Here is a 12,029-nt window from a genome sequence, read left to right as displayed (position 1 = left end):
TTATTTTTGAGGGTTAAAAGATCCATTTTGATTACTGAAAAAAGCAAAAACTGTACATAAAAAAATACGGTTGAAGACATTTAAGCAAATAGTATTTGGGAAACAGTATAATGAGTATTTAAAACATCTCTTTTGTGTGTATGTATTTTTGTTAAGTCAGTCCAAATACAGGTAGCTTTTGTCACCAGATAAATACATTACTTTAACAATTCACAATTGAACTGGCTGAATGAGATCTTTCACCATAAATATATCCTAGTAAAACAGGATGACATAAGGTGTAGCCAAAATTGACTAGCAACTTATAAAAATTCTCAATTTTAGATGACTTAATTAAAAAAAAAATACTAGGCAATTATATAAGATCCATAATTACTAAACAGATTTATTTTTGGCTTTAAAAAGAAATAGGATAATAGTGCTATGTTGTATGTATTTCTGCATTATTGATTATTATCAGTATAAATTGGTCAAATTTGTAATTATCAAACCATATCTATTAGGACTACAATCTTTTGATATTAGTGTAAGACAGGATGTATGTTTGTATTTTTCTTTTTCTTTCAAGAAATATTTATTGAGTGCCTATGAGGAACAGTGCACTGAAAGCATAACACCGAACAAGGTGGGCATCACTTCTACCTTCATAGGGCTTCCTGTATCCTGGGGAGGACAACAAAAGACAAATTATTACACACTGATTATTTTAGTACAGTTGCGGCAGTGCTTGCATAGGTCCTTTGAAAGTGTGCAAGGAGTAGAACCTTTTTATTTTAAATTTTCATTCATATTTTAGAGAGAGAGGAAGGGGGAGAATGTGTGTGTGTGGGGAGGCGGGGAGAGAGACATCAGTTTGTTTTGTCTACTTATTCGTGCATTCATTGTTTCATTCTTGTACGTGCTCTGACCAGGGATTGAACCTGCAACCTTGGCGTATAGGCATGATACTATAACTAATGGAGCTGCCTTGACAGGACCAGTGGGATCTTATTTGTATTTTTTAAAAAAGACGTACATTTGTAACACAGGAAATTTCTGTAGTGTTACACAGAAATCTATATGTTAGGATTGAGAGGTGATAAGAGTGACTTTTTATTTTATGCTGTTTTATACTGATTGGATATATTATGATAAATAGGTACAAAGCATCCTATGTAAATTCAGGTCAATAAATATTATGTTCACAAATGTTAATAAGGTTTCATGCTACTTGTCCAGTCACATTTCTGGTTTATAACTATACTTCATACCCAGAAACTGATCTTACAGACATCTTTCTTGGGAGTTCATAGTATAGGAGTCAGGGAGCCACAGGGAGAGTCCACCAGTGAAAGGCCAGGCTCAAGGGAAGATGTAGGGATGTTTTTTCTTACTTGTTTCTTGTGACTTTGTGTTTGGAAGGTGTAATATTTGATCACCATAAACACTGTCTCATTAGTTTGGTGGTTCTTGATATTGTCCTGTAAAATAGACTGTTTTTCTTACTTTTTCATTCTTATTCAGATTGTCTTTGTTGGAAATCTTGTGAGATTTCAGGATTTCCTATTAGTAATTACAGCTATTTCAAAGAGTGCTTTTCAAATTTTATAATGTCTGTGAATAGAATAGGAAATTCCAGCAAAAAGAAAAATAATAAAGCAACAAAAGATTAAGTTAGTGTTAGTATTGAATAATACGGAGGATAGTAGTACATTTATATACAGCTATCATAGAAATCAGTTTAAAGGAAGTGATGATATAAAATTTGGGGGTTTTTGTATTTTGTCTTTAAAAAAACAATATCTTGCTAGGCAGAAAACAAAAATGAATTCACTTGGAGAAAATATACAGGCATGGGGCAAAAGTAGGCTTACAGTTTAGTTTGTATGGAAAATAATACCACTAAAAATAATAATACAAGAATAAACTATGTTTTACATATTCACAATGTACACCTACTTTAACTCTATCCTGTATTTCAAAATTTTAGTTTCTACTTTTTTCCTTCTAAAGCCAAAAGGCAAAATAGAAAAAAATAACATCGAGCGTGATGAATATTTAATTATTTATTTAGCAAACAAGTATTTTTAAAGTGCTGTAATTTATCAGGGACTGTGCTTAAGTGCTAAAATTAAAAAAGACTCCTCTTTTCCATTCTGGTCCAATGGGGATGAAGCGCGTGCATGCGTGCACAGCAAGGGTAGCGATTTATGATTTATATGTGGCACCGTTAAAGGTATTAATTTCATCTGGAGAAAATTGGAAAACAATGGTAGATGCAGCAGCAAACAGTTGTTGAATGTAATGTGACAAGTACCATTGAAAACCCATATGTTAACTAATGAAATTATCTTCACACCCCAGGGGATTTGTCTCTGTTATCCTCATTTTATAGGTAGAATGCTCATTCAAGGTTACATAGCTTTTAAGTGGGTGAGTGAGGCTAGTTTAGAGCCTTTGTTCTTAAACCTTGTTATATTTCCGCCTTTTTTTTCATGATGGAGGTGTTAATTTTTGATTTAAGACTTGGAACAGCAGATGAACCAATTGAAATGAAGGGGAGAATGGGGAAAGAGCTTTCTGGTTAAGTAGTTGGAGATAGAGGTCTGGTTTTCAGGTGAGAGTATCGGAACTGGCAATTTAAGGTCACTGGTGATTAGACATTATGTAACTTACTAAGTGATCATCCTGATAAATCTTGCACTCATTTGATATCACACATATTTAGAATATTATTGTCCGTATTCCCTATGCTGTACTTTACATCCCTGTGACTATTCAGTGACAACCAATTTGTAATAATGTCTATCACTGGACTGTGCACCTGAATCTAATATAATAATATATGTCAACTGTAATTGAAAATAATGATAAAAAGAAATAAAAAGTAAAAAAAAACAAACATAAAGTCACTGGTGACCCTAGCATTTGCCATGTTATGTTGGGTGATAAGTTACGAGACGTTAAAAATTTGATGATAATTCTTTCAAGAAACCTTCGTGTATCGGGAGGAAGAAAGATGCAAAGATTGGTACAAGGTTTTGGGATAGTTTAAAGATGGGTGAAAATGGGTTATATTTAGAGGCTGAGGAAAGGAAATCAATTGAACAGAGATTCAGGATAAAGGAGAGGGGTCTGATTGATGAATCATTATGTGGGAGGAATGTGATAGAGACCTTGCTGGGGCATTGGGTCTTAGGCAGGAAGAAGCAGACCTATCTCCTAGGTGAGAGAGAGGTAACAGTGGCTGTAAGTGAAGTTCAATTTGGAGAATAGGATGTTGATAACAGTGAGTCTCTTAATACTGATCCCTATGTTTTCTCATGCTGCTGAGAGGCAGAGAGAGTAAGACTGGAAGATAGTGGTGAATATGTGACAGTGACTCTGGGGAAAGGCAGAACAGACTAGAATTGCTTGATGGCTTTGCGTGATTGTATGATTTTCTGCTCAAGTAGCAAATTACCTTTGTGTAGTACTAGAAATAGTGACTGGTTGCATTGATTGGAGGATGATTATTTTCTTAAGAAATATTGGTGAAGGGATTAACCAAAGAACATTTATGCACAACTATGGACACGACAACCATATGGGAATTGGGAGAGGATGGGGCTGGGTGAAGGTGGGGAAGGGGAGAAAGAGAAGGACCAGCTGTAACAGCATAAACAATAAAAACAAACTAAAAATATTGAATAATTTATACATGAGATTAATAGGACAATGTAAGTGAAAAACAAAGAAGAGGTACAATTTACTTTGTTTAATTCAGTGCAATAATTCAATCATTTACCAGTGTTGCCTTCAATCTATACTGTGAAAGTAATTTCTGGAATGGTATTTGGATTGCCTCATAGTGTATGGTGGGAGAGAGTACAGTTTTAGAACCAGCATCTTTTATATGCTCATTTATAATGTGAATTCTGAAGCTCTAAATATCAATGAAGAGCCCATATTTGAAATACACATGTATTTCAAAATAGCATGGTAAATGGACACAGAAAAGAAAGACTTACAGTGAGCCAAGAAATTTTTGTGTTGAGACAAAATTATTGATAAATGGAAGAAGAGAGAATATCCTACATTGTCTTTTTATTGATGATATGTAGAAACCTTGCTTAGTCTGTCTCTCAACAAGAAAGATGGAATTCCTCTTTCACTGAGGATTACTACCTTCTGACTTAATTCGAAAAAAACACATATTTTTTTTTCCATTATGGAAGATTGTTTTAGAGCTGAAAATTCACTGTTGTTTTGGTAATTAATTTCTGCTAATGTTTTGAGTTTTCAGGCAAATTATGTTACAGAATATATTGTACTTTTGGGCAACTATGTTCACTGCTTCCTAGGTAAAATCTAAAATAATCTTTTCTTGATAACTCTGTTTTGTATTTAAGTGCCTGAATTTTGTTTTTGAAGTGTTAGGTTTTTAACAAATTTTGTTTAAATTGAAACACAGAACATTGTTTTTATTAGGTTTTGTGAATTTATAGACTATCCATGAATCTCTCCTCTCCTTCCTCTTTTTTTAAATTTAAACAATTTATTAGTTCAATAAGAATAAACCCAGTATGATAACGTGTTTTAAGAAAAATAAGTATATTTTCCAAAATAAAAAACTAGTGAGAGAATACCATTGTTTCATTTTTACAAATCTCTTTGATAGAAGACACCTGAATTCTCTGTTATATCTGCTTCTGCATTCAATTAGTTGTGATTTTTTTAAAATTTATTTTATTTATTGATTCTAGAGAGATAGAGAAAGGGGGAGGGAAAGAGACAGAGAAACATCGATACATTGTTCCACTTTATTTATGCATTGGTTGCTCTTTGTATGTGCTGTGACTGGTGCCATAACCTTGGTGTATCGGGGATGATGCTCTAATCAACTGAGCTACTGGCCAGGGCATGTTGTGATATGTTGTTTTATTTCTCTTACATTTTTAAAATTTTTACATTTTTAAAATTATGTATTACTGATTATGCTATTAAAGTTGTCCCAATATTTTTCACTTTGCCCCCCCCCCCAACCCCTAGTCCCTTATGCAGTCCCCACACCATGTTCATGTCCTTGGGTTCTGTGGCTACTCCCTTTCCTGTTACTGTACTTTACATCTGCATGGTTATTCTGTAACTACCTATTTGTACTTCTTAATCTCCTTAGCTCTTTACCCACACATCTCTCCCATCTGGCAACCCACATACCTCTCTTATCTGGCAACTATCAAATGTTGTTTGTATCCATGGTCCTGTCTCTGTTCTCCTTGTTTGCTTCGTTTGTTGTTTAGATTCAGTGGTTGATAGGTATTTATTGCCATTTTATTGTTCATAGTTCTGATCTTTTTCTTAAGTCCCTTTAACATTTCATATAATAATGGGTTGGTGATGGTGAACTCCTTTAACTCTTTCTTGTCTAAGAAGCTCTTTATCTGCCATTTGATTCTAAATGATAGATTTTTTTGGGTGGAGCAGTCTTGGCTGTAGGTCCCTGCTTTTCATGACTTTGGCTATTTCTTGTTCTTTCCTTCCAGCCTGCAAAGTTTCTTTTGAGAAATCAGCTGACAGTCTTACGGGAATTTCCCTGTGGGTAACTAACTGCTATTCTCTTGCTGCTTTTAAGAGTCACTCTTTATCTTTAACCTTGGGCATTTTAAATATACTTTGTCTTGGAGTGGGCTTCTTTACAACCATCTTGTTTGGGACTCTCTGCTTCCCTGACTTGCATGTCTATTTCCTTCAGTAAATTTGGGAAGTTTTCTTTTATTATTTTTTTCAAATAGATTCCCAATTACTTCTCCTTCTAGCACACCTATGATGTGAATGTTGGAATGCTTGGAGCTGTCCCACAGGCCGCTTTCACTGTCCTTGTTTTCTTGGGTTCTTTTTTCTTCTTATTCTAATTGGTTGTTTTTTGTTTCCTTATGTTCCAAATCATTGATTTGATTCTTAGCTTCATCCACTTTACTGTTGTTTCCCCTTAAATTGTTCTTTATTTCAATTAGTGTATCCTTTATTTCTGACCAAATCTTTTTTATGCTATTGAGGTCCTCACTAAGTTACTTGAGCATCCTTATAACCAGTTTTTTGAACTCTGCATCCGACAGATTGCTTATTTCCATTTCTTTTAGTTGTTTTTCTGGAGTTTTGATCTGTTCTTTCATTTGGGGCATGTTTCTTTGTCTTCTCATTTTGGCAGCCTCCCTGTGTTTGTTTCTATGTATTAGTTAGAGCTGCTAGGACTTTGTGTCTTGGTTGCATGGCCTAATGTAGTAGGTGTCCTGTACGGTCCAATGGCATAACTTCCACTATCACTAAAGCTGGGTACTCGAGGTGTGTCCTTTGGGTGGGCTGAGTACACCCTCCTCTTATAGTTAAGCCTTAAATGTTGTTGGCAGGTCAATGGGAGGGATTTACCCAGGCCGATCAGCTTCAAGGACTGGCTGTGACCACTGACCAACCTCTGCCCTCTGTGGAGGAGCAGTTGTGCAAGGGCAGGGTGGTGGTGCTCTGAAGTGGTCTGTAGCAATGCACTGGATTCACAGGCTCTGGGGTTTCCTGTGTGGTGCAGGCCAATGTCAGCCTTGACTTGTGTTCTGCCCAGGGCCACCCTGCCTGAGCTATAAAGTAACCTGGGATGGCTGCTATGTGTGCTGGGCTAGGAGATTCCCAAGAGAAGCCAAGCTGTGAATCTAGGCAGGCTGCTGATAGAGCTGGGCCTCAATCACTTAGCAAGAGGTACAGAGGCTACAGGCTTGCTTGTTGTTGCTTGTTTGAGAGGATTTAGGAAGCTATGAAGCAAGAGCAAGACCAGCCATTTATATGGAAAAGTCATGGTTAACACCCATGGTTTTGGGTGTGTGCATAAGTTGGGTGGGATGGAGTCTTAGGGGGTTTCTGGAGTGGGGCAAACAGTATTAACCAGATGATGGACTCTCAGATATGGCACCGGCCTGCTGGCTCTGTGGTTCTGTAGAGGGAGGGCTCAGCAAAGGGGCAATGGCCTCTGCCCGCCTTTCTGTCTGAAAGGAACCTGTCTGCCAGCCCCTCCATGATGCCTGACACTTCAGTTCTTTCCTGAATGCCACTGGTGCCTTTGAAGCTGCTACCCCAGTGCTGGAGCTCAGAGGGAGTTAGTCTGAGTAAGTCCATGTGTGGGTTCTTTAAGCAAAACTGCTTGGGACTCCAAAAGTTTCTTGCACTGACTCAATCTGTGCTGATTTTGCAGCCAGAAGTTATGGGGACTTATTTCTTGGCACTGCAGCCCTGAGCTTGGGCGACCTGCTGTGGGGCTGGGCCTTTTCACTCCTGAGTGATTGGGATTTGCGCCTGGGGTGGATTGGGACCAGCCTGTTCTGAGGCCCTGCCCCTCCTTCTAGTCTGGGTGGGCATGGTTTCTTTAATTCCATAGTTGTCAGACTTCCATTCAACTCGATTTCTGATGATTCTGAATGATGGTTGTTCTATATTTTAGTTGTAATTTTGATGTGGTTGTGTGAGGTGGTGAATTGTGTTTACCTATGCTGCTGCCTTGATCAAGAGTCCCTTCTTCTTTTTAATTCTTTAAGGCTAGAGTCTGAAATTACCTCTTGTCTCTCCATCTCTTATAGATGCAAGGCTCATAGTAAATGTTTAGAGAAGAGCCCAGGCCAAGTGTTACTACTAGATTTGCTAAAATGGAGGGGCCTGCAAATTCCTGGGGATATTACTTTTGTTCATTTTTAGCTTCAGATTTAACCACAATTTCTTTTAAGACAGTGCTTTTGAATGAATCATTTTAAAAAAGTATAGAGTCTTTTTCAAGTGTTTAATTAGACGTTTTATATGCTGTATAGTCTTTTTTTTTTTTTTTTTTAAGATTCTCATTTATTCAGTTTCCAGGTGCTTGGGGATGTCATCCTCTTTATGGATGAAGATATTGAATATTGGAACGGTTCAGTAACTTGACCAAAATTTTTCAAATATGGGCCTGTCTGAAAGCATATGACTTTTATCTTTGATTTTATTGTCTTTTGCTATTTCTGTAATTATGAACAGTAGTATTCTCCATATAGTGCCTCTCTTCAGGGGAAATGAAACATTGTAAAATAATTATCAAACCGTATCAAAGGTATAATTACTTTGTCCCTTCATTTCTCTAACTATGTGTGTTAAGCAGCCTTGAACTGTGTAGGTTTAATTTGGCAGAGAAAATCTGCTTTCTTTCTAAAAGGAAGGAAAGCAAAAATGAGGATTGATTTTTGAAAAAAATATTAGAGACTTTTGAATATTCTGGTGGTGAGAAAAAACTCTAGTAAAAAAAAATCCATATTTTTTGCACATGTGTGGTGTCATGACTTTAAATGCTCTTCAATCTTAAAACTTTGTACTTCTTCTTGTATAGAGCTCGCAGTATGTACAGTGTGTTGCCGGGTGTCTGCAGCTGATGCTTCGGGTCAATGAGTACCGCTTTGCCTGGGTAGAAGCAGATGGGGTAAACTGGTGAGTGTCCTTTTACTTTTAATGTAGTATAGCATTTAAAAAGATCCGTCCTTGACATTTGCAAATAAATTAATAGTATTAATCATTCAAAAGAAGTATTTTAACTTTTTTGTGTCTGTTTAATCGTGGGTTATGCTAACCATTATAGAAGTCAATAACTAATAACTACCAGATGGGATACTTCCCCTTTCCCTTGCTTGGTCTGTGCTATTATAAGAGGTAAAGGACTCATAAAAACCTAATCTTGATAGAATAAATTCCAGGTACTCAGAAGAGTAAAGCAGTCATAAAACTACCTTGTGGTAAATGCAGGCAAAAATCAATAAGAACAGAGAGCATTATGCTAAGTGAAATAAGCCAGTCAGAGAAAGACAAATACCGTATGATTTCACTCATGTGGAATCTAATGAAAAAAATGAATTAACAAGCAAAATAGTGACAGACTCATGGATAGAGAGGAGAGTGTCAGCTGTTGGGAGTGAGGGGCCTGGGTGGAGGGATTGAGCAAAGGAAGGAAAAACTCATGGACTTGGACAACAGTGTGGTGATTGCTGGGATGGGGGTGGGGCGGGGGGAGAGAGGTGGCGGAGGGTATGGGGGGATAAATGCTGATGGAAAGAGAATTGAGGTGATGAACACACAATACAGTGTACAGATGATGTGGTATAGAATTGTGCACCTGAAATGTGTATAATTTTGTTAACCAGTGTCACCCCAGTAACATCAATAAAAAGAAAAAGTAGTAAGGAAAGGTCTTACACAGAAAAGAGTGAATAAAAGCCATTCTTTGTAATGCGGTGTAATTAGTCCATTCTTTTTGGAGTAATCATTTGCAGGTCCAGAAACTTTGAGAAGCTGCTTTCTGAGGTTTAACAAACGCATTTGTACAAAGAACCTCCCCAAACGGTGAAACAAATATACAAAATCCTCTTTTACTACCACAAGGCCAATCTATTTATTCATAGTGAGAGAACTCACTGCTCTTAAACCAAATACTCTTTTAAGTTAGTGAAGACATTGTTTCTCTGTTGGAAAATGTATACATAAAGCTTATTTATCAACTAATGGTTCCTTCGTGAGGAAGGCTTCAGAGCCAGAAAGGTGACTGAATGATCCTGGTGCTGTCTCATCAGATTCTAGCAGGCTGATGAATCCTATCTCCATTGTAGGGATATACCTGTCAAAGGGACCAAATAGCCTAGATCTTCTCAGCCAGTATTTGCATGCAGTTTCTTAGGGTGGGTTACTTCTTAAAATTTTCATGATATACTCAATAACCATCGACTCAATAAAGTAGCAATCTTAAGATGCAAAATTTCAATGTTTTTACTTATTTAACAATATATAAGGAAAAATAGTCATCACCATTTACCATGTAGATCCTTTGTAAAATATATATTTAGGTATTATGTGATTAATAGAATTAAGAATAAAGAATGAAAAACAACCATTGAAAATTTCAGTAAGAATTTTTGTATAGCACACCTTTTTGTAGTGAGTTATATTTGGTGCACAAACATTATAAAAGATGAGAGAAAACCCTCACATATCCTTTTAGCAAAATGCAATGGTCCAGGTTGTTATTGCAAAGCATTGTGTTGAAGTCTTCATGTTGAATGGCAATGTGAGAATACCATATTTCCTTTTTGTCCTTTGAAATATATTGATCAGACATTGATTCTTGAGTTTGAGAAAATTTATGGTATAGTCATCTGAAAACTTACAAGATGTGACAAATTTCATCGTCATTTTTAGAGAATGGATTGCTGTTTCTTTGCTTTCAACTTCTGATTCATCTAATAACTGAAATGCCTTCCTCAAGTAATTATCATAGTACGCAGAAAATAAAAAGTTATGAATTCCCAGCTCTGTTCACATTGTGTCAGCAAACTCAACAGAGGGAGTCAGGAGACTGAGCCTTTAGTTATTCTTACAGCTGAGATTTATTACAGACACAGGAGAGGGATGGATACACACAGCTGGATCATAGGGACAGAGACACAGGCTGAGTCTGGAAAGAATCCATGTGAAGCTTCCTTATATTCTCTCCCCTCCATGAGGGGGTCACAAGTGCACTTTTCCTCCAGCAATGAAAATGCAAGAACATTTGTGTGAGGTTTCTGCCCAAGAAGCCTACTAAGAACTCCATGCCCACAGTTTTTATTGGAGGCTTGTCAGGTAGGCATCCTCTGCTTAACATGCTGCAAAGTTCCAGACTCCAGAAGGAAAGCAGGTGTTCAGCATAAACACACTGTTTGTGAAAACATTTTAGGTATTGTGAGACACCCTTATCATTTAGGAAAAATATTGTGTCAGTGTAGGGAACTGTTTACCAGTCAAGTTCCCAGAAGCCAGCCAAGGGCCTGCTTTGCAGGCAGACCGCTGTAAGGATAGCAGTTGTAGGATGATGATGTTAACAAAGGTAGACTACCTTCTAAAAAAAATTGATGCAATGTTTTGGGCAATACGATAGGAAAGGATAATTATTTATTTCACTATTATATTTTTTTTCCCTAGGCAATTCCATTATTTCCTAAATTTCTTATAATTTTAGGCTTTAATTTTTTAGCATAATTGGTGTTAATGAACAACTACTTGTCAAACAGTATTTAGGATGATGAAATAGTGTAAATCTTTAAATTATAGGTAACATAAAATACTGAGATCCTATACTATGTCTTAGGTTTAAAAGGCCTGTGTGATAATTGCAAAATAAATTGAATTTTATTCTGTTAAAAAAAAGTAGATTATTTCTGTTCTTTGGAAGACTGGTAAGAGAATAAAAGTCATGAAACACCAATTTCTACAAATAATTGCAATTTCTCAAAAGAAAATAAACGCAAATAACTAAAATTTGGTTAATGGTATACTGAGGCTAACTAAATGCTGCTGTTGTAATTATTAGCACTTGATATTTTAAAGGACAGTAAGCAATGTTAATCATCTAGTTTAGCAACAATAACAGGGATAAATACAGTCTGGAATATTCCATGGTCATCCTACACATTTTGATATGGTAATCACCACAAACAAGATTAGCAGTAATCAAAGAGATCTGTAGATTAAGAATAAGCATTAATAAAGGCATAATATGTTAATTCCTTGATAGTAGAGCAATCTATAAAAGTCATTTAATCTTTTCAATTTTTAAAGAAATAAAACGTGTGCTTTCTACTTTTCCTTTTCCTTATTTAGTGTTGAAAGCTTTCTTTTTTGTTTTCTTTATTTCTGGTACTCCTCAAATCACAAGTGGAATCTTGAGGAGGAGAAGTTTATGAGCCTAGCCTGTTTGAAGAGGGTAGAACTGATGTTTTTAAAACTCCAGTACGTTTTTATCCATATAGTTTTCTTTCTTTCATTTTTGGTTAAAAACCTATTATGTGAATGACAATACTATTTCTGACTGTTTATGTGCTTATGTAAGAACAAAAATATACTTGCATTGTCTTGTGTATTGTTGACTTCATTAGAAGTCTAAAAATTGGCATTGATTTTATTTAAAATACTGGAGTGGAAAGGGGACTTCTGCTGGGATTTGCCTCCACAAATGTAAATTGCCTCCACAAATGTTATATCCC

At 36.2% G+C, this 12,029-nt stretch overlaps 1 protein-coding gene across 3 annotated transcripts in view; it reads left to right on the top strand.

Moving 5' to 3' along the window:
* The window catches only part of ATP6V1H (ATPase H+ transporting V1 subunit H), a 142,123-nt gene that overhangs the window by 26,282 nt on the left and 103,812 nt on the right, over window positions 1-12,029 (top strand). For all 3 annotated transcript variants that reach the window (XM_054595542.1, XM_054595540.1, XM_054595541.1), the window contains one exon: window positions 8,354-8,451. In XM_054595542.1, the coding sequence (XP_054451517.1) occupies window positions 8,354-8,451 (98 nt within the window). The remainder of the gene's footprint in view (window positions 1-8,353; window positions 8,452-12,029) is intronic.

Source organism: Pteronotus mesoamericanus, unplaced genomic scaffold (assembly GCF_021234165.1).
Source record: "Pteronotus mesoamericanus isolate MK-2021 breed Mesoamerican mustached bat unplaced genomic scaffold, CSHL_Meso_final scaffold_54, whole genome shotgun sequence".
Classification (NCBI taxonomy): Eukaryota; Metazoa; Chordata; class Mammalia; order Chiroptera; family Mormoopidae; genus Pteronotus; species Pteronotus mesoamericanus.
Note: the sequence above shows the minus strand (reverse complement) of the source record. Positions and strands in the feature narration are given on the sequence as shown.